The sequence below is a fragment of the Psammomys obesus genome, unplaced genomic scaffold (assembly GCF_907164565.1).
Source record: "Psammomys obesus unplaced genomic scaffold, mPsaObe1.curated_primary_1811, whole genome shotgun sequence".
NCBI lineage: Eukaryota > Metazoa > Chordata > Mammalia > Rodentia > Muridae > Psammomys > Psammomys obesus.
This window is the reverse complement of record NW_026592710.1, coordinates 6,975,183-6,997,584: the sequence shown is the minus strand read 5'-3', so window position 1 is coordinate 6,997,584 and position 22,402 is coordinate 6,975,183. Positions and strand designations below refer to the sequence as shown.

At 56.5% G+C, this 22,402-nt stretch overlaps 1 protein-coding gene across 4 annotated transcripts in view; it reads left to right on the top strand.

Moving 5' to 3' along the window:
• Casz1 (castor zinc finger 1) overlaps window positions 1-22,402 on the top strand; it is a 143,932-nt gene that overhangs the window by 107,885 nt on the left and 13,645 nt on the right. For all 4 annotated transcript variants that reach the window (XM_055615185.1, XM_055615187.1, XM_055615186.1 and 1 more), the window contains 7 exons: window positions 12,217-12,705; window positions 15,828-16,662; window positions 17,604-17,672; window positions 19,158-19,248; window positions 19,986-20,150; window positions 21,094-21,266; window positions 21,460-22,307. In XM_055615185.1, coding sequence (XP_055471160.1) covers window positions 12,217-12,705; window positions 15,828-16,662; window positions 17,604-17,672; window positions 19,158-19,248; window positions 19,986-20,150; window positions 21,094-21,266; window positions 21,460-22,307 — 2,670 coding nt within the window. The remainder of the gene's footprint in view (window positions 1-12,216; window positions 12,706-15,827; window positions 16,663-17,603; window positions 17,673-19,157; window positions 19,249-19,985; window positions 20,151-21,093; window positions 21,267-21,459; window positions 22,308-22,402) is intronic.

The window sequence follows — 22,402 nt, the reverse complement described above, 5'->3', positions numbered from 1 at the left end:
CCTCGTCCCTGCACTAACCAGCTTTAGGATTTAGGGAATATAGGATTAGGGGGGTGATTGTAATTCCTTATTCCAGATGGCTGACAACTGCTAAACCCCTCCGCCAGGGCCACAGTTTTAAAAATACTCCTAAATTAGTCCCCTCATGTCCTCCTCACTGTTGGCCTTAGAAAAGGATTGAGTCAGTAGGCTGCAGAGGTGGGGGTCGGGGTGGACTGTTGCAAGTTGCCTCCCCGGGGCCATGCTTACTACCCAGGGCCTGTCTGTTTCAGGCCTTTTTCTGATTCCTGGGTACTTCTTGCCCTACTTCCTTTTCACAGCACAGCCCAAAAGGACTGTGGGAGCACAGTCCCCGCAGCGGGAAGGCCCCTCCCACCGCCACAGCCCCCCCCCCCCCCCCCGTTCCAGTGGCTAAGCCAGGAGAGAGCCCTTATAGAACTGGTGTGCTGGACTTCCTGCCCTGTACCCTGAACCCCAGAAGCTCTGCTCAAAACTGTTGGGTTTCTCAGATGGGGTGGAGCAGTAGGTGGCCTAAATCCCCCCAAGAAGGGAACCCCTGTGGGGACCAAAGAAATATTCTGGAACAGTCAGTTTCCAAGGTTGGGGAAAGTCCCTTTAGGCAGAAAAGGGCCTGATGACCTGGGCATGAGAGGATTCAGGGTAGGAACTGAGTCTCTTGCTCTGTCTGGTCCTGGGCAGGGAGTGACCCTGGCTTTCAGCAAATTATCTTAGGCCTTGGCCCCCTTGTAGTTCTGAAGCCTGGTGCAGATCTAAAACAGCCTCCATCTTGGTAGCTGTTTTCTAGGGTGGGAAGGCACCTGGCTTCCCTCCATCAGGAACTCCTTGTCCAGCCTCAATTCCTTGCCTGTTCCCCTGGGATAGAGCAGGTTCTAGAAATGGTTCCCACATGTCCACTTTAGAGCAGGCCCATTAGAAGGGCTTGTTCCTCACCTGCCCTCCTTGGTGCCACCCAAACACCCTCTGCCTTGTCCTTTCACCAGAATTTCCCCTACCCTGGAGGGCACCCCCCAACCCCAGCACAGCTCTGGGGCAGGGTGACTCAGGCTGCCTCTTCCAGCAGTAAGGGAGTGTGAGCACCTTTTGGAGCATGGCAGCTGGAGACTGGAGAAACATCACCTACCCCCTTTGAGTTCTTTCTGCTCAAGCCTCCACTCCCCGCCATTATGAGTCACTCAGAGTTGGGTGTGTGTGTGTGAGGAACGAAGCCCCAGTGAGCTATCCAGAAAGAGGGAGAGAAAAGCTGTTGGTTGAGGACCCCGCGGGGCCTAGGGCACAGTTGTACATGCCTGACATCCAAGTGGCACTGGGGTCTTTGGAGCCCCACACTATTCCCTTCTGCCTGTGCCCACAGGACCTGGCCAGAGACAGAGCCCTTGCCTGATGTGTCCATCAGCTGCCCAGACCCAGACTTCATGAGACAGGAGGTTAGAATGAGTTTGGCCGCAGCCTCACCTCACCTGTGCACATGGCTCACAGCCACCCCTGCTAGCACTTGTCCTTTTGGTGTGGAGGGACCAGCCCAGGGCTCTGCAGCAGAGCTGGGAGGCCTCTGGCTGTAGGCTAGGGCTTATCTCTGAGCTCAGTGTTGGTATGGAGTTGCTGATGGCAGGTAGCAAAGTAGAGAGAGGCTCTTGAGGAAGACCTACTCAGTCTGGCTGAGGTGTAGACAGAGATGGGGAGCGCAGAAGCCCGGGGTGGGGTGCTCTTTTTCCCAGAGGAGAGAGGAGAGACCTCTTTATGGTGTCCTGGAGACCACTCCGTGTCTTAGAGGGAATTAGGGTGCTGTACTGAAAATCCACTTTTAAGATAAATTCTGTGTGCTGAGGAGAGGACTTTGATTCTACAGTGACCCTCCTTGAAGAGGAAGGGCGGTGATGCACAGTGGCAAACAGGCATCAAGATGGGCCGTGGGCACTGGGATGGGAAGACCAGAGAGTAGCCTGGGGTGAACAGACTGTCCTGTCGCTCAACAGGACCTACAGCATTGAGGGTCCAGGAAGTCTGGAGAAGAGAAGAAGCAGGAGGGAGCTTAGGTTTGGAGGTCAAGGACCGGCTCAGCAGTACTTTGATGCCTGTCACCTAGCCAGCTTGTGTCCAGCTTTTCCTCTTCTCTGGCACCAGAGGCTTTGAGGACAGCGTACTGAGGTACTGGCCTCAGTACCAGGCTAGGCTCACTGTGACTCTGCCTTCCCCTACAGCCGTGGATCTGAGCCTCTTGTGTGGCTGGGAGAAAAGGTGAGGTTGAGGTAAGGGGAGGTCTTGCCAGCCCCAGGATGCTCTGGTTCTCCGGTTCTCTGGAGGTCCCTGTACATCCTGGGCTTCACAGTGGGGGTCTGCCTGGCCGAGCTTTCTGGGTACTCTCTTGTTCTAGGTGGGTCTTGGTACAAGTTAATATGGCTGGTCTCCTGCCCCCAGAGCAGGCCAAGGAAGGCTTTCCTCACAGAATCTTTATTCACACATTTAGGAGAGTTCCCAGGGTGCCTGGCCAAAGCAGCTAGGAATAGAGTAAGGAAGGTACCTGCTTGACTGAGTGAAAAGTGTGGCAGGGGTCCAGTTCCAGGAATCATTAACTTCAGGGTCTCCTAGTGCCAGGTCCCTGCTGGAGTTGGCTAGATATGACCAGGCCTGGGCTCCCGGAAGTGCTTGGTGCCAGGCGGAGCCAGACCATCAACCCTCCTGGCCTTTCCAAAGCCCCTCCCTCCAATTCTCTGCTGTCATACTTTCTTCTTTGTACCCATGTGCCCATCCTCTTACTCTAGACCATCATCCTTTCCAGTCTGGCCTCAGTTTCTCACCCATCAGGCCTCAAGTCTCCCTGGCTCAACCCTGGCCCGTCCTCCGTCCCCCCTGGCTTCACAGTCACATTTTGCTGCCAGCGCAGGGCACTGAAAAACTGCTGGCACTGCCAAAAACCCTGTGTGCGCTATGACTCCCCAAACATCCCTTTATTTTTATTGTTCTGTTAATTACTGTTTAAACTTTAATAAGTCACTTCGTCAGGAGGGGGGACCTGCCGTGAGCTTTTCTGTGCAAACATGGGCCGGGAGTGACTCGGGTGTAATATAACCCTTTATGCGATGTGGGAATGTTTAGATTGTAACAGAAACTTGTTATTTTAATGACAGTTGGGGGGATCTGAGCACAGAAAAGGAGAGAGGTGGGTGCTCCCCTCCATTCCCACCAAGGGCTTGGAGTGGTCAGGCTTCTCTAGGGCAGCTCACTTTCTGCCCTAGAGGCCTTCCAGAGGGTCAAGGGAGCAGCGGGCTACCCACTGGGCAGCTACTGATGGGGCAGGCACTCACTCAGGAGGGGCCTTCAGAGGGAGCCTGGTGGTCTGTGGTAGGAGGGCCTGGCCGGGTGAGGCAGAAAGAGGAAGTCTAGTTTCTGCAGATTCGGCTTAGGGGGGCATGGCAGTCACTGGATCTCTGGACAGAGGCTGGCAGCCATCTGTACATAGCTTCCTCTAAGGCTGCAGAAAAGAGGTCTCTGTCTGTGGTCAGCACTGAGCGTTATAGAAGTGCACCGTGTGCTCATCACCTTGTCCCAGACAGTCATCCCTTAAGCACACTCTGTTACAAATGTAGACGTTGGGGCCCAGGACAGAGGAGACATGCTTAAAGTGGCAACTTCTGAAGAGGAGCAAAATGTGGACTTTGCGTTGTTTTCGCTGATTCTCATCTCAGGAGGCTGCATATACCGGGAGGGTGGGGATGGAGGCAGCGAGGCCTTCCTCTGGATCTGGGGTGATTCTCATCAGCAGCGGAAGAGCTTGGGCAGGATTCACCCTCAGACCCCTTCCTTCTATCATGAGCAACTAGGAAGTCACCCAGAATTCTGCTGATGGGGACTCCCTGCCGTCTTCCCCATGTGGCTTGCTTTCCTTCATCTTCGACCAGGTCTCCTAGAGTCACTTCTGCCACACACCTGCTTTCAAAGTAGGGACCCCTAGAGAGGGCATTTTGTCCTATGTCTATGGGGCTCCTTGTAGGCCTCCAAGACAACTTAGGACAGATTTCCCTGCTTTCTTTCTTTGCTCCATCTGTCTGTCCATGTCTGCATGCAGCCATCCCTAGCTGTCTCTAGAGCAGCAGAAATGAAGGAGTCAAGTGCTCGCTGTCAGGGCCTGCTCCTGACTCGTGTTGACGAAAGGGGTTCGGGGAAGGGTAAAATTAATTGGGGCAGCTTTAGTCCAAGGCAAGACTGGCAGACTTAGTCAAGACTCCTTAGTCCAGCTGAGGAGGCAGACCCTTGCATACTGGGCTCACTGGTCTAGCTCTGACTGCCTCTGTGGAAAGCACAACTGGGGAGGGGGAAAGGGGGAGGGGGTCTGGCTCTGCCCTGCTCCTTACCTCCTGCTGGGCAGGGCAGAGTCAGAGGTTCAGGTCCCAGGTGCCCTCGGGCTAAATGGACAGCCCCCAGATGGTAGCCACGGCATGGACCACGAATCGCTGAGGTTTTCCTTTTCCGAGCAGCGCGTTTCCCTAAATTGTCTTTGACTGCGTGCACGGGTAATGAAAGTTTATGCCCTTGTTAGAAGGACAGGCGGCCAGTTCCAGTTAGAACTGGGCTGTCTCCCTGCCGGCCCCTCAGCCCCCTCCCCAGCAGGAGAGAGAGCTAGGGGTGTGTGTGTGTGTGTGTGTGTGTGTGTGTGTGTGTGTGTGTGTACACTCAAAAGAACAGCCCCTCCTTCCCTGGTGAATAAGAAGGCTGTTAGGGGAAGGGAGAGGGGACGAGGGAAAAAAAAAAAGAAAAAATTTCCATATTTGTGTAAGTTGCTTTAAAAGCATTTTATCATGTCATAAAAAAGGGAAAGTACTCTCAGAAATTGATCCTCTCTGCCAGCCCATTGGACAGAAGGACGTTGGGATGTTAATGGCCATCCTGCTCCAGGGTGGCTTATTAAAAAATTTATACATAAATGCTTAAAATTGCATAAATTATTTAAAAAAAACCAACAAAGTAAGCAATTTGAATTCCCTCTTTCCACCCCTTCACTCGGTCCCCCCTTTCCCAGCCTCTCCTCAGGGCCCTCCTGTCTCCTGGCTCCTGAGCCCTCCTCGGGGTGTTCCCCCTGCTTTCTCCACTTCCCGCCACACCCCAGACACAGTCTGCCCTGCCTTCCTTAGGGGTTTCCCTGCCTCACCCACAAATTAATGAAACAGCCAGCCCACCAGCGAGCGCTCACACGCACACTCGCTAATAAAAACACCACTAATAATGCCCGAAATCTCGAAATTAAATATTAAGGCCAAAGGAGGCGGCCGTGGAGTGGGGCTGCCGCCACCGTCGCTGAAGTTGGAGCTGATGAGTGTGTCTCTCGCAGGCGTGGAATGTCACCCACACATCCTGGAGACTGGAGTGGGGAGTTTTATGATGGTTTTTCATTGATTTGTTTCCCCAGCGCAGCTGCCGACCTCTATTGAGGGACAAACATAATCAGCACTGACGCAAATTAGATGGTTATTCGTTTTGAAAATTGACAGAAAAACAATAAAAAAGATGAAATGCTCCCAAATCAATAGATATAATGAAATTCAAATAATCCGAGAGATGAGGTCTCCATGGCAACTGATAATGTGGAAAAGAAAACAATTTAATAAAGGACAGACACACTTTGAAAACAGATTGGGCCCGGGGAGGGGGGCGGGCTGGCGGGCGGAGGGCTGGAGCGCGGGCGAGTGAAGGATCACTGTCCGTCCCAAGGACACCCGCCATAATTAAGCGAGGCTTTCGGCCCCAGAAAGTGCAGATTCAGGTTTTAATACACAAAATTATTTCAGGAGCAGTGAATCGGAAAGTCGTTTGTAATGACCTTCCTGAGAGGCCCGGGCGCGGGGCATGTTGGAGGCTGGGCGGCCAGGCCGGCTGAGTTATGGCATATTTGTGTTTTTATAGTGCAGAGGGGAGGGGGCGGTGGTGGGGAGGGGGGGGAGAAGGTTAAACAGTATTTACAGCTCAGTTGTTTTCAGAGAGGAAAGAGAAATAGAGTTCATGGAGAGATGCAGCGGGCAGGCAGGCGGGTGAGCCTGGGAGGCCTCCGGCTGCAGGGAGGGAGGTAGGCCGGGCAGGTCTCCCCCTCAGGCTGTCTGACCTGTGTCTGTTTCCCAACTGGAGAGGATACTCAGAGCTGCCTCCCTGCTCCAGGTCCTGGTATGGCTCAGCTAGTAGTGTCTTCTAGGTCTGGGGCCTCACCGAGGACATGAGCCTATGTCTAGGCTGTGAGGACGCCCGGCTGCACCTACTCAGTAAGCTGGGGCACTCCGGCGGCTGCTGCCGAAGCTTGCCCCGCTGAGTCTCATAGCCGTGGTGCCCGGTCACTCATTTAGGTCGTTCTTTCCTTCCGGAGCCCGGTGCTGGCCGGGGCTCAGTGGGTAAGAACACAGATGCCCATGTGACGACCCCCTAGCCCTGTCTCTGGCTCTGCCCCCTTGTGCAAGCACCTGCCTTGAGCTCAGTTTCATCATGTCTGAAGAGCTGAGGGCCACAGGGAGGAAAGGGACCAAGCTGATCCTCTCAACAGCCCTCCAGAGCCACTTGCCTGCAGCAGGGCAGTTCAGGGATTGAGAAGCCCTCCCTGGGGTGTGGGAGGGCTGGCATCCCTCTGGCATCAGGAGCTGTTTGTGTTCTATTACCATGACCACAGGGCACTTCCAGTGACTGGGCCATGCTGTGGGCACATGTATAAATACACATGTGTGTTGTGTGTGTGTGTGTGTGTGTGTGTGCCCGCAACCATGCACACACACACACACAAGTAGGGCAGGCACAGGTCTGTGTGTATTTGCTCAGCGTGTGTTTTAAATCTCCCCTGGGTGGCAACTCTCTTTTTTCTCCCCTTCCTGTTTGGCTGTGACCTGGGGGAGATTGATAGCCAGCGTGTGTGGTGGATGCTAACAGTTTCCCTGATTTATAGAGTTACTTACGCTAAGTGAGGCCACTTAGACGCGTCTGGGTAGTAAACCTTTTAACTGAACTAAAAAAAAAAAAAATCATAATAAATAAATAAACAAAGGGGGGCAAGCTAGGGCCCAGTGACCAAGCCCCGCCCATTCTCCTGCTGGATCTGTCCAGGGCCAAGAACCCTAGGGTAGCAGTTACTCCCTCCCTCCAACACTCAGAAGCCCTTGTTCCCAGCAGCCAAGGTTGGGAGCAGGCCCAAAAGGGGACATCCCTCTCCTAGGGGACAGTTCCTGGCTAGGAGAGCTAGGGGAGGGAACTGTTCCTATGGAGATAATGAGCAGTGGGTTGTGGGGGGAGAAAATGAGGGGGTCTGTGTACCCTTTCTTCACTGACATGTTTTCATGTCACACCTATGTTCTTTGCCACAGTGATGGCTCTTGGAATCACTTTTGAAATTTGTCCCCACATCTATGCAGAACAAGCCACTCTTGTGGGAGCCGGGCTGATGCAGGAAGCCAACCGCCTGTCTTATTTTCACAACGTAGCCTCCTGTTTGAAGCCAGGTGCTGGCCTGCAGGCAGGGCTCCGAAGTGGCTGAGACAGAGGCACTGCACTGTCAGCCTGGGGCTTGCGGCCCGTGAAGTTTAAGTTCCCCATGGGTAGCCAGGGTAGAAACTCCCAACAGCACGCCACCTCTGAGACTCCGGGACAGCTGGTTTGGAAGGCTGTGGGAGGCATGTGTGGTAGGGTTTAAGCCTGTGGCCTTGGACATCTGAGCCTGGTGGGAGTTGTGCTCTAGTGCTGACTGGGTGACAGAAAGTAATTACCAATCTCACGGCTTCCGCTGTCTCAACTAGAAACGGGGACAGCACAACTGACGCGCTGGGATATGAGGGGGTCACCAAGGTATGTGCCCAGCATAGACAAGGTGCTCCGGGGTGTCACCTGCTGCGTGACTGGAGATACTGTGGGCTAGGGCAGTCACCAGCGTGGCCCAGCAGTTCTTGTGGCCCCTGAGCTCTGGCCAAAGGCAGGCAGGACCCCATGCACCCCCACCCCCAGCCCCACCCCAGGGGACTGGCTGCTGGCCCCTGCTTCCCCACCTCCTGATATACAGCGGGCATTAGGCCGCCCAAAGGGGATACTGCATCCTTAGGAAGAAATATGTCCTCATTTTTCTTAAACACCGTTTCCACTGAGTGAAATGTTTAGAAGGGACGCGCAGGGAGAACTTTATTTCCTACCAGGGAGTTCAGAGTCACCAAGCAGAGCCCATAAAGCACCGGAGCCCGGTGGCTGACAGGCAGCCTGGCCACAAAATACATTACTCATGGGGGGTGGAGATAGGGGGCTGCCAGGCCTGCCCAGCCCCATAGGACTGCCTCTACCCCACAAGATTAGCCACTCCAGGACCCAGGGCTATCAGGTAGTAAGCACCAAGGCTCTCCTGTTGTGCCCAGGCTGCCTGCGGCAGAGGGTCTGGCTGGACCAGCTGAGGAGGGAGCAGTTCTTCTAGCTATGCCCGGTGTTTACTTCATGGTCAAGGAGGTGGGGGACCTGGGGCCCAGGTGCAGCCCTCTGAGCACCCCCTTCTCACCAAAGCTGGCAGGAGCTCTGGCCTTCCCAGCCTTCAGAGGGAATGATGAGATTCATGCCATATCGGGCCCTTCTCCTGAGGCCCTCCCTTCATTCGATTTCTGAAGCTGGCTGATTTGAATATTTATAAATATCAGTAAATTATTTATTGTAGCAATCTGCTGCACCATTTTATCCATCGCAGTTAACACTTTAGGGGGCTCCCAAGTTATGGGAACAGGAAGTGAGGTTGAAGAGGAAATGGGATAGGGGATGAGAGGAACTCCTGTAGGAAAGCCAGGGATGTTTCGAGCCCAGCCTCAGTGGCTCTTGTGAGCATGTCCTTATGCTCTGGGCCAGGGGTGGGGGTGGGGGATCAGCTTTCTTCTCTGACAAATGGGATTATCATGGTGCCTACTCAACTGTCCTTAGGAGCCTTCAATGAGTCCCTGCTGGAATGATAGGCAGTTGTGCTTTTCTTTACCAACTCTGACAGGCTCTGCTTTTTGCTTGGATGCCTACTGGGAGCTTATTGAGTTTCAAGCCTCATGAGGAGAATTGGGACCCAGGGAGCTAAGAGGTGGCTGAAGAGGAGGCCTGAAGGAACCACCTCAATCCTCTGTCTGTCCTTTCCCCCTACTTCCCTGGGTCAAATGAGCTTTTCCAAGGTCTTCGTATCTTGATTGAGATGTGACATCCACCTGCCTGTTGCCCCTTTCAGGATGCAGCATACTTTTCCCAGTCCTTGCTTCCCAGGCCCTGTGCATGGCACAGACAGACCTCACCTTGCACTTTTAGGGAGAAATCCGCTCCAGTCTTGGAGCTCACAATGGGCAGAGCCAGACTATATGCTCAGGGCTCAGACTCCAGGACTCTAATCTACACTGAACACTTCCTAGTGTTTGCCCTGCTGGTGTAGAGCGGCTGGGGCCAGGAACAGGCTACCAGGAGTGGAATGCACACTTCCAGGTCCTCCTTAACTCTCCTCTCTTCTTCCCACCTTCACGGCCACCCCTGAGTCTGCCCATCTATGGGTCAGCAGACCGGGAGCCCCCTGAGCTTCCCACCCTCCAGCCCAGCCTGCCTCCTGGGCAGTATTGTTCCCAAAGGAAGTGTCCAGTGTAAATAGAGCAGCGGGCAGGCTAGTGGCGGGAAGGAGATGAAAGGGGCAGTGACAGGACCGGGGACGGATGGCTTCCTTCCATTGAGGCCTGGCCATGGCGTTTATATTTTAGGGAAGAAAGTCAGAGGAATGTTTACACGGTCAGGAGTCTGGGGTCAGACCAGTGGGGGGTGTGTTAATCTGGAGGTCCCAAGGCCTTGATGGAGGGGCTGGCTGAAGGTTCATGGGGACCGGAAGGCAGGCAGACAGCCTAGCTCTCAGCCTCATGCATAAGCCCCTTCCTGCCACCCCAGCCTTACACTCACGAGGGCACTTAGGACTGTAAACCTGGCTCTCACCTCTCCCTCTCTGTCCCTGTGTCCTGGGCCTAGACACCTCCTACTTCTCCACCTCCACCCTTGGGACTATCAGTGGAGTCAGGGGGAGGGCAACATCTGGAAGGCAGGTGGTCTGGGGCAGAGCAGCAGCTGGAGGGCAGGTGTAGAGGGAGTTGTCTAGAGCAAAGGGGCTTGGGGCTGGGGGTGGGCCCTGAGCGCACAGCTGCATCGCAGCTGGTGGGGACCCAGGCAGAGACTCGGCTCCATGCCGAGATGGAGAGAGGGTGGGTTGTGCTGGGTGGGCCGAAGTTCAGGGAGGCTCCAGGATGGGTGGGGACCAGAGGAGGGGGTGTTGCCAGAAGCAAGTGCAGCCCTGAGTGCTTGTGCTTCCCTCTTCCTTGGGATAAATATTTATAGATTCATTTGCCGTCTGCCATACACACTTGGCTGCTTACCTCCTGGTAAAAATAGTGCAGGCTCCTCCACTCCCGCCTGCCTCTTCCCATCCAAGACAGGGACAAAGGGTCCCAGGTGAGGCCTGCTACCCTGTGGAAGTCATGTGTTATCACAGAGCCTGATGGTCTGCCCAGAGGCTAAGTGGGATGGGGTGTGGCCGTGAGCCCTGTCACTGAGTTTCAAGACAGAGCCACATGTAGGTGCTCAGGGATTTGTGTTGGACAGCACAGCCCTGGCACTGTGGGCAGACATGAATACAGAGGGCTCTGGTTTGGGCAAAGCCATGACCTCTGGACGAGGATTATGGGAACGGGACTGAGCAGATCTTTCTGTAGCCATGGACTAGGCTGGCATTGGCCAGTCCCTTCTGGGCCGGACAGGGCCTTACATATCAGCGGCTGTGACGAGGCAGGGATCTGGCGCCACTGGGCATTGTATATTTGAAGGGGTGGTTAATCTGCACGTGCAGGTCAAGGCGGTTATCTTTGTGTGGCACGAGGCCTCCAGGCAGACACAGATATAGCCACAGGTGGGTCCTCAGCGTGTGGGTTTTCGTGGTATTTGACCATCACATGTCGCAGCCCCTGAGGAGAGCCCCTCACACAGCCTTCCGACCCATATGGGTCATGCCAGTTTCCCTGGCAAGAGCTCTGGAAAGTAGGGGGGACCCTATCCGCAAAGGTTTGGTGTGCAGAGAGTGTCCACGCGGCCACTACACTGTAGGACCTCACTAAATGGATGGGTGGACGGCTGGCAGATCGATACGTGGGGTTACAGAGTGTATGTGTGTGTGTGCCTTTGTTAGTCTTCCTGGCCAGCATGCCCCTGAGACCCTAGAGGCCTAATGAGGCTAGAGGACAAGCTGAGCAGTGTGAGGGGATGGCTCAGTGGCTGTCTCTAGAGATTATACACAGGATCTGTAGGTCCAACTGGTCCCAACCTGTCCTTACCGAGGGTCCTCTGGGTTGGGAAATAGACTTCTCAGCCCCAGCTAGACTTTCCAGGGCTCCAGGAACTAAATGGAAGATGGAGGCCCTAAGAAGAGTGGCCATGGGAGGGTTGTGAGGAGGTCTGTGTTTGTGGAAAGGAAGGAGCAATAGGAAATGGCCAGACTCCATGTGGGGTAGAGATGTGAAAAGCAGAAAAGAGTGATGGGAAGGGAGGCCTTAGAGAGGGCCTGAATGGCCAAAGGGAAGAGCCCTGCCATCCAGGGAGCAGAAGTAGGAACCAGGGGCAGGGGGCAGGGAGAAGAGCTGCCAGAGAACAAGGTGCTCAGGTGGGGAAGGTGCCAGCCAAGAGCTGCCGGATCGGTAAGGCAAGAGGTTGGCACAGGCTGGAAGCTGGCTGCGGCTGCCTCTTCCCCAGGGACCTGTGGTAAGGTAGAACATTCAGAAGAAAGGCCGAGCTGCCAACAGTGCCGCATTGTCACTTGACAGCCTTCCTTCACACCAACCCCTTCACCTGTCTGTGCCTTCATTTCCTGTGCTAACGGACATGTCACCTCACAGAGGGGCCATTTCAGTCAAGGCAAGCCTAGGAAATTCTTTCAGGAATCAGGCACCGGAATTCTTGTTTCCAAGAGGGATTCATTCCTTTTTCTTTAACTACCTCCTCATGTCAGGTTCTGTGCTGGGTTCTCTGGTAGGGGAAATACGAGTCCAGCCTGGAGTACCCAGGCTAATACAGGAGATGGGCACCTGCCGGGTGGTCTCAGGGCAGCTTGACAAAGCTGTAGCCAACCAAGGGGGGGGTGGAGCGCTCCTTGGGGATGGCTGTGCTTGGTGTGCAGGCCTCTCACCTCCGTGTCCCGCTCCATCCCTGCAGCTGAAGGCACCCGGTGCACTGACCCACCAGCAGGCAAGCCTCCCATGGCAGCCAAGCGCAAAGGCGGCCTGAAGCTCAACGCCATCTGTGCCAAGCTGAGCCGACAGGTGGTCGTGGAGAAGGGAGCAGAGGCTGGCCCCCAAGCTGAAGGTAGCCCACTACGTCCCCGGGACAAAGAGCACAGTGGCCCCGAGTCTGGGGTGACCCGGGCTCCCCGAAGTGAAGAAGACAAGAGGCGGGCAGTGATCGAGAAATGGGTCAATGGGGAATACAGTGAGGAGCCTGCACCCACACCACTGTTGGGGCGCATTGCCCGTGAGGGCCTGGAGCTACCCCCGGAGGGCGTCTACATGGTCCAGCCACAGGGCTGCAGCGATGAGGAAGACCATGCAGAAGAGCCCTCAAAGGAGAGCAGTGCCCTGGAGGAGAAGGACTCAGATGGTACGGCTTCCAAGGGTGACGGCGGCCCCAGTGCCAAGCAGGCTTCAGGTGTGTGTCTGGCCATGGGGGAAGGGAAGGGGAAGGCTAGAAAAGGACCCAGTTCCCTGGAGAGGCCCAGCAGGCAAGAGTGGTAATCCAGGGAATTCTTCCTTGTTTCTCCAAACACTGGAGAGATGGGGTGGGAGTGTGTGTGTCGGGGAGGGGGGCAGGATAGCCGTGGCAGCTTCCCGAGTCTGAGCAGGGCCTTGGGGGGCTGCTAGCAATGGGGCTTTGGGAGGCTTTGGGGTCAGACAGACATGGGCACAGATAGACTGGAGAGATGAATGGGCAGGGCACTTGCACACCCCCGCAGAGCAGGGGTCTGTTTGCGGCCACGTGGTACCTGGCCATGGTGTGGGGACCAGTCAGATTACATCAGTGGTGGCAATGAACAGCATGAGTTCTCTTCTCTACGCCTGCTCTTAGTGGCTTAACCAAAATGTCTAGAAAGGGCTTTGTGCCCTAGTCCACCCTGTCTCCTTCCCTGTGCCCCATCCTGCCCTCTGAAGCAGGGGTTCTCAGAGCCACAAGCCTGGCTTGGCCCAGCCAGCAGATTCCCCTCAACATGCAGCTGCCCTGGACATGTTCCTCGGGTTGACCTGTTTTCCACAGGGCGGCAGAAGCCTGGCTTCATCAGTGTCTCCTTGTCCTTAGGACACAGCAGCCTTCCCCGTTTCTGCTCCAGGGGAGGGCTGGCCTGGCATTTCAGACCGGAGAGGGGTCTCCTCTTGGACTGGAGCTGGGGTCCTGGCTCTAGTCCCCAGTCCCCTTCCGAGGCTTATTCCTGGAGCCCTGTGCCTCCCCTGCCTGCTCCCCTGTCCCCTTCCCCCTGCAGCGAGGGGCGCATCTCCTCCCTGTGCGGGGAGCCCTGCGCAGCCACATAATTATGCATATAAGATATAAACAGAGCTGTTTAATTATCCTTCGCCACATCAGTGACAGAGTAATTAACAAACATTGCAAGATCAATGAGGAAAAGTGTGACCTTCAGTTTCCTCTGATAGGAAAAGCCCTTGCTGTTGCCAGACACAAGGTGATTGTGCTGGGCCTGAGGAGAGGGGAGGGGTGGATACAAGGGCTGCCGTCCCCCCAATACCCTCACCCCACACCCAGCTCCACCATGGCCAGGACCATCAGGTAGTCTCTCTTCCGGCCTTCTTCCCCTACCCCAGGAATTGGGAGCTGAGAAGGCAGAAGCAGGGCGTGGACTGTCGAAGCTGTCTGGCCCCTCAGCCCTGAACACTGGGTCTCTAGCCCAAGCCCGATCTGCCCACCATGGGTTTGGCTCCCCGAGACTTTGGCTGTCTGTGGGACCCCCGCTGGTCCCCTCCCTGTTCGATGCTGCCTGCCCTTCCGAGCCTTCTGTTTCTCTGCCATATATAGTGAGGACTCAGCTGCCTCTAGCTATTTTTAGCCCTTTTCCCTGGTCCCTGAACCACTTCATCCAGCAAGCAGAGCCCACTCCCAGGACAGCCCCCAACCTGTGTGTCTGGAGCTCAGGCCTGTGCTGACCCCCAAAGCAACTGTCTGCGAGCTCCTGGAGTCACTCTGTGTGTCAGGGAGTGTCTGATGGTCCCTTTTTGTGTCTAGTGGGGTCCTGTTGCCCTCCCCATGATGGCTCAGAGCCCCTCCTTCTACATCCTGCTGGGCTTTCTCTCCTGCTAGGGCACACTGCTCCATCAGCTCGCCTTCCGGGATGCTCTGAGACTCCTAACGCTGGCAGGATTGGAGGGAGTCAAGGGTCCCCTCTGGCCATGCTCTTAGGGCCTCTAGCCTAGAACCTGGTTGCTCTGAGTGTGCTCACGTGGAGGGAGCATGGGAGCAGGTAAAGCACGGGAGTCCCTGGGCTGTTCCATCGTGCTTGCCTGTGTGTACCTGACCTGGGTGCTGGGGACAGCCCACAGGAGGTGTCTAGCAGGAGTTTGGTGGAGAAATGGATGAGCTTGTGTATGTTGGGGATTGTCCATCTGCAGTGGTGACACGGTGTGGAAGAGGCGATATGAGGAGCTCAGCTCCTCCAGCCCTGCTGAGGCTGGTCCTGGGGCTTGGAGGATTGTGTAGTGCCTGCGTGTAGCACTGGGGAAGGTGTCTGCGGAGATGAAATCAGTGTGTACGTGAACGTAGGCACGCGTCAGTGTAGTATGTGAGAGCATGTCTGCAAGTATGTATGTGAGGATACGTGTGTAGTATATGAGTATGTATGTGTGTCCTTATGTGAGGGAGGAAGGGAGGAGGAGAGAGACACACACACACAGAGAGGAGGCAGAGTTCTCAGAGTGTAGGGCAAGGGTGGTGGGGAAGATGGACACCCTGCCCTCAGGCCTGGTACCCTGGACCCAGCGTGGCTCGGTCTTCACTCCAAGTAACCCACCCTTAGATGTGAGCAGAGGGAGCTGCAGGGTGGCCAGGGGCTCTGAAGGGCTTGTCCCTGATACAGATCGTGGCTCCAGGGGTGGTGGTGGGCGCTGATTAAGTCTGGTAGGCACACTGATGTGCTTCCTGCATCCGCTCAGCTGTTATTGGGGAAAGTTTGAGGAGGCTGGTCAAGAGCTCAGATCTGAGACGTCTTAGGCCAAGTCTTTCCTCTGCCCAGGGATCCATGTGGCATTAGGCTTGATCCTCCAGCCAGGCAGACCCCAGACTCACAGTGGCTTCCCCTACTTTGGAGTCCCTCCTGGCTGTTCAGTCAGTGGTCCCCAACACTACCTGTTCTGTTCCTCGTGACCACTGTCCCTGCCTCAGAAGGCAGGTTGGGATCTTGCCTTACTTCCAGTAAAATGGCTTCTCTTTCATATTAGGCCAAGGCGAGAGAGCAGAGACATTTATGAAACTTTGTTTAATGTACTGAAAAGCCATCGGCCAGAACATTTAGGAAATTGATTTTCCTGGCATTGATGAACTCGTTTTATTTTACCCCAGTATTAATTACTTTTTTTTAAAACAAATTAATTTAAGAGTCGTAAAACCTAACAAGTGAGCCAAATGTCCATAGATCATGTCCTGCTCTGCCCCTCCCACCACTGGTCCCCTCCCTCCATGGGTGGGGGCCCAAGGTAGAGGGGCTTCTTCTCCCTTGCTCCCTCCCAGGAATGACCCACCCCTGTCTCCCCCCCCCCGCCCCCCCCCCCCAGGAGAAGCCTCCTCTTTGAGGGACTACGCTGCTTCCACCATGACTGAATTCCTCGGCATGTTTGGCTACGATGACCAGAACACCAGGGATGAGCTGGCCAGGAAGATCAGTTTTGAGAAGCTGCATGCAGGCTCGACCCCTGAGGCAGCCGCCGCTTCCATGTTACCCACCTCTGAGGATACCCTCAGCAAGCGGGCACGTTTCTCCAAATATGAGGAATACATCCGCAAACTCAAGGCCGGCGAGCAACTGCCCTGGCCAGCCCATGGCAGCAAGGCTGAGGACCGGGCAGGCAAGGAGCTGGTGGGCTCCTTGCCCAGCCTACGGCTACCCAGCCACACCGCCCACCTGGAAACCAAGGCCACCATCTTGCCATTGCCGTCCCACGGCAGTGTCCAGATGCAGAACCTGGTAGCCCGTGCCTCCAAGTATGACTTCTTCATCCACAAACTGAAGACGGGCGAGAACCTGAGGCCCCAGAACGGAAGCACTTACAAGAAGCCATCCAAGTACGACCTGGAGAACGTCAAATACCTGCACCTCTTCAAACCCGGGGAGGGAAGCCCTGACATGGGCGGGGCCATCGCCTTCAAGACAGGCAAGGTGGGGCGCCCTTCCAAGTATGATGTGCGGGGCATCCAGAAGCCAGGCCCTACCAAGGTTCCGCCTGCCCCCAGCCTGGTTCCTACACCCATCGCCAGTGTGCCCAGTGGTCCCAGTGCCCCTGGACCTGGACCTGAGCCGCCCGCCTCCCTGTCCTTCAACACTCCCGAGTACCTGAAGTCAACCTTTTCCAAAACGGACTCCATCACCACGGGAACTGTCTCCACTGTCAAGTAAGGAGCCCCCGCCCCCACTGCCACCACAAGCCCTGGACAGGGAGGCCTACCCCCTTACCTGCAAAGCCTACTGTGTTGAAGCCACTGTGCCATGCTTATACACGCGCACACACATACATGACTGCTCGTGTGCCCTCATCCGGTGCCTTTGCACTGTCTGTTCTTAGACCTTGCACGTGGTGCACCTCCTATGTACCCTCACCCTGTCACAACCCCCTTTGCAGTCCTCATCCGCTAAGCTCTGTTGCCGTGGCCAGTCTCCTCTGCCCACTGGTTGGTAGCAGTAACTCAGTCTGGGGTGGGGATGAGGACTGCGGCCTTGGCTCCTGGTGCACAACCTGGTCCACTGGAAAGACAGAAAGATGGTAGGGAGTTAGGTGAGGGCTACCTCCTGTGAACCTGTAACCCAGGGACAGAGGACTGGCCCGGATGCTAAAACATTGGGTCTGGTTAGGCCAAATGGCACCCTTTCCTCTGCAGCGGCAGTCAGGGACCTACAGGCCTACAGGCCTGGAGGCTGTGAACCGGGCAGATTCAGTCAACACCCTTTGGTATGAGGGTGGGAGGGGAATGCCCAGACCGAACACATGTGTCCAGGACAGCTGTCCTCTCCTGCCTCCTCTGGTTGGCTGGCGTTTCTCCTCAGCCATCACCCTGCTTATTCCCATTGTGTGCTGGGGCTTCCCACCTGGGCTAACTGTCGGCCTGGCTGGGCCCTCCAGCCCTGCCTGCTCAGGGTCACACACTCTTGTCAGAGGTGGGCTAACTGAGCTCCTCTGGGCTTCTGCCAACAAACTTTTCCAGTACTTCCCTGAGTGCCTCAGAAGGATACAGGAGAGAGGAGCCAGGGCCCAGGGCAGGGAGCTGCCCATCAGATGCTCCTGGGGCCTGAGGCCACCCCCATCCACTAACTGGCTGTGCCCTGTGTGTCTTACCAGGAACGGATTGCCCACAGATAAACCAGCTGTCACCGAAGATGTAAACATTTACCAGAAATATATTGCCAGGTAGGCCCTTGGGGAGGAGCCTGTGGACAGAGGTGGGGAAACCCAGCAATGCCCCAGGGCTGTGGAACCACCCGAGGATCAGCTCACCCCTAGGACCAGGGGCTGCTTTCTCCGCACCTCCTCTCACTCTGTCTCTAAGCTCCCCCAGAAAGGCTGCACCTGTGCCCATCTCAGACCTCCTTTTTGGGGTAGTACAGGCAACACCGTTCTTAGGCAGCTTGTAACCTAAGTAGGGCCAGAATGTAGGGGAAAGGCTTGGTGCCAGGCGTGCCACAGGTGAATACATGAGCCCCGTGGGTAGCTGACCTGGGTCCTGCCTTCTGTGGAGCCCTGGATAGAGTGCAGAGCACAGTAGAGCTATTGGGTTAAGGGAAATGGACAGTCATTCTTCTTCAGGCACTGCGTGCTGGGATCCCGGGGGCGGGAGGAACCCTGATGAAGCCAAACTTGAGATCCATCCTGCAGGAGCCAGGATTGGCAGATGAAGATCCATCTCCACACATTCCCAAGTTGAGCCTCTCGAGGAACATGTGGCAGGGGTCACGCCCCGGCGGCATCTGTCTTCCTGCGGTCTCCCATGTTCTTCCTTACCCTCTGTCTTCTCTTTATTGCTATCGCCATGATTACTATTAGTGCCTCAGCAGATGGCCTTTTTGGCAGCTCCCATTGAAATCCTGATTGCCGGTGGCTTTCCCCGTACAGTGGGGCTTGTCCCCACCCACACCCCCTCACAGAAGGGAACAGGCCAGCTGAGTGTGAGTGCCTCCCCAGGGCCCTCATGGCTGGCTTTTCGCAGAGTGGCTGGCCATCACCAAGTCTGTGAGAGCCACGCCCTAACACATCTAGGCCTAGAGAGGGGCCATTCAGCAGCCAGCAGTGCAGGGCTCTTGACCGTGCACTTGGCTGGAAAGTGAGCTCCCTGCCTCGGGAAGCCGACCAGATGCTAGGCTTTAAAAATTCATAACTCTGGACTGTTTCAAGTGTCAGGAAAAGCCCAGAACAGAGAGAAAGCCTTTAACACTTCTCCACAACAGCCCAGGGTTGGCCCAGCCAGGGGCCCCTCCCGGGCTGAGCTGCCAGGGTAGCGGGTAGGGGGTTGGTCAGGCCGCTACCTGCTGAAAAGGCCTTTGGGTTGTGTGGGGATCTGTGTCCTCCCTGGTCCTTCTGTTACTCAGACTTGATGCTGTGGCCCGTCCCAGCTGCTTCTTCCCCACCCAAGTCCTGACCTCTGCTCTGTCTGGCACTGCCTTCCAGGCAGTTCGGTAGGCCCGGGATCCCTGACAGGTGTAATCACTGGTTCTGGCTTTCCCAGCCTCTGCTATGTTACCCTTGTCCCCCTGTATTTCCACCCAGGCCCACTAAACCCCAGAAGTACATCTTTGGGGCCAAGGCAGAAATAGCTGTCCAGGCCTGGGTTCTCAGAGAGTCCTTTCTGGGACTCGCATCCTGAGATGGTTCTGACCCTCCTCCCGCTCCCGTTTTCAGGTTCTCAGGAAGTCAACACTGTGGCCACATCCATTGCGCCTACCAGTACCGAGAGCACTATCACTGCCTGGACCCAGAATGCAATTACCAGGTATGGGCCACACTGTGCTCACCAGCCAGCACAGCACTGCCGGAAGTAGGTGTTGGGGGAGGGTCCTCCACTAGCCACCTGAGCTTCACCTGGGTAAGCAGAGGGCGCGGACTAGTTGTCTGCGTTCCTAGGCTCTGGCTAAGCAAGCAACAGGGCCTGCAGTAGCTGTTGATGTCTCAGTGGTGCAAATCCCGGCTCCCTTTCACGGGGAGTCTAGCACGGACCAAGGCTGGACCCGTCGGTCTGAACCGCTGACTGTCTTTCCGGGGCTTTCAGAGGTCGGCCTTACTGCTTCATTTTCAAAATGAACTGCTGAGATCACATGTTCGGGGCCTCTGCTGGCAAGGGCAGAGCTGGCCAAGAGGTATCCCTGGGCCAGCTGCACACACTCGCGCCCTCTGTCTGGCCTGCCCAGCCTGTGCACTGAGCACTAGGTAGAACGTGTGTTCACCCTCGGAGCCCCGGCCTTGAAGGCCAGCCCAGCGGTCTGTGCTCCTGGGTGTGGCCGTTGGGAGCCTCGGGAGAGATCAGGAAAGGACTGTGGTTTCTGAGTCTCTGGAGCCATTCCTACTGGGAGTCAGTGTGCCGGGAACTGGCTGGGCAGCCGGAGCTGTCTTGACCCTAAGCAGGGTTATTTTTAGGGTGACCTGAGGGCCTTGGGGCCAGCCCTGGTCCAAGCACTGTTGGCACAGGGACTGGGCACGGGCGCCTGCCAACTTGGTGCTCTTCCCTGGCAGAGGTTCACAAGTAAGCAGGACGTGATCCGGCATTACAACATGCACAAGAAGCGCGACAACTCCCTGCAGCACGGCTTCATGCGCTTCAGCCCGCTGGACGACTGCAGCGCCTACTACCACGGCTGCCACCTCAACGGGAAGAGCACCCACTACCACTGCATGCAGGTGCCTGCGGCGCCAGCGGCAGTCAAGGCCCGGCGGGCCGGGACCCGCCTTTTCTCCTGACCCCAGGCAGGGGTGGCTGGCGAGTAGGGTCCCAGAAGCTCCGATGCTGGCCGTGTCTGGTGGCCAGGGTGGGGCCTTCCCTGTGGCCATACTTGGTGTGGGGGAAATTCAGTGAGCTGTTTATATAGACCGACATTTTTCGGGCTTTAACACCAAGAGCAGCATTGCAAATGATTCCTGCAGAAGTTTTTTGTTTAATTCTTTGTTTTAATGCCACTCCGAGTCTGGGCTTTTTCAAGGTGTCAAGCCCAGGAGGAGCAAGCAACTTTGGGTTGCAAATAGCAGCCTGCATGCCTCCCCCGAGCTTGTCAGGGGTTGTTATGGCCTCTCCGAAACAGACCGGTGTGAGGAAAGGGGGGCCACCCTCTGGGCCTGAGATGGTGCAGACACTGGCACAGCCCAGCCTTCGAGGGTGCTCAGAGCCACTGCTTTTTTACTCAATATGGCAACATTGCCTGCCTGGCCCAGCTGCAGTGGGTGGGAGGGCCCCGTGCCCAGGAGCCATCCACTAAGGAAGTCCTGGGATAAAGGTGACCTCCAGGGTCCAGCCCTCGTCCAAGCCTAAGGCCTTAGAGATAGTCACCAACTAGGACCAAACCTAACTTCTCCAGAAAGTGGGTCCCTCACCTGAACCTAAAAGTATATGGGGCCCAAAACAGTCCAATACTCAGAAGACAGATGGAAGTCCCTCCCCGGGAAGGCTGGAGTCCCTGGAGGTTTTCTTTGCTTCAGAGCCTGGGTTAGCCTGAGGAGTCTGAGGTTTGGAGCTGCCTGACTCTCCCCTGAATAGAAGCCCTACAGCCCTGGCTCCAGCCTCGGCCCTGAGCTTGGCTGGCCCGGGGGAACCGAGCCGTGTCCCCTGACCGCCCTCTGGCCTCTGCAGGTGGGGTGTAACAAGGTATACACAAGCACCTCGGACGTGATGACCCACGAGAACTTCCACAAGAAGAACACCCAGCTCATCAACGACGGCTTCCAGCGCTTCCGAGCCACGGAGGACTGCGGCACAGCCGACTGCCAGTTCTATGGACAGAAGACCACGCACTTCCACTGCAGGTGGGTGACCGAGGCTGCAGGAGGGACCGGCAGGGAGCCAGGCCCGAGGGCCACCAGGGCCCTGCTCCCTCTGGGAACACAGGCAGGCGTCAGGGCTGCTCAATGGCCCTGCCTCGGTGTTCGGCCTGAGTCTTCCCCTGAGGGACCACCCCTCCCGGGAGACCCTGTGTCAGGCTCCCCGTGTCACACACAGGCGCCCAGGCTGCACGTTCACCTTCAAGAACAAATGTGACATCGAGAAGCACAAGAGCTACCACATCAAGGACGACGCCTACGCCAAGGACGGCTTCAAGAAGTTCTACAAGTACGAGGAGTGCAAGTACGAGGGCTGTGTGTACAGCAAGGCCACCAACCACTTCCACTGCATCCGCGCCGGCTGCGGCTTCACCTTCACCTCCACCAGCCAGATGACCTCGCACAAGCGCAAGCACGAGCGCCGGCACATCCGCTCCTCGGGCGCCCTGGGGCTGCCGGCCTCGCTGCTGGGCACCAAGGACACGGAACATGAGGAGTCCAGCAACGACGACCTTGTGGACTTCTCTGCCCTGAGCAGCAAGAACTCCAGCCTCAGCGCCTCCCCCACCAGCCAGCAGTCTTCTGCGTCCCTGGCCGCCGCAGCCTCTGCCGCCACCACCGAGGCTGTGCCCGGCGCCTCCAAGCCTCCCAATAGCAAGATGGCAGGCCTGCTGCCCCAGGGCCTGTCTGGGTCCCTTCCCCTAGCGTTGGCCCTCTCCAACTCAGGCCTGCCCACCACCGCACCCTACTTTCCTCTCCTTCCTGGCCGTGGGAGCACCTCACTGCCTGTGGGATCTCCGGGGCTCCTGGGCTCCATGTCCTCTGGAGCCGCAGCCACATCAACCCCTGACATGCCGGCTCTGGTGGCTTCCGGAGCTGGAGACGCAGCCCCCACAGCTGCTACCTCTCTCTCAGTGCCCCCTGCCTCCATCATGGAGAGGATCTCTGCGAGCAAAGGCCTCATCTCACCCATGATGGCTAGACTGGCTGCGGCCGCCCTCAAGCCCTCTGCCACCTTTGACCCAGGTGAGCAGGCTGGGCCCTGCCCAGTAAGCGAGCGCACTTGGCAACTGGTATCGCCCAGTCCTCAGACTGAAGAGCATGGGGCAGGCTGGGAAGAG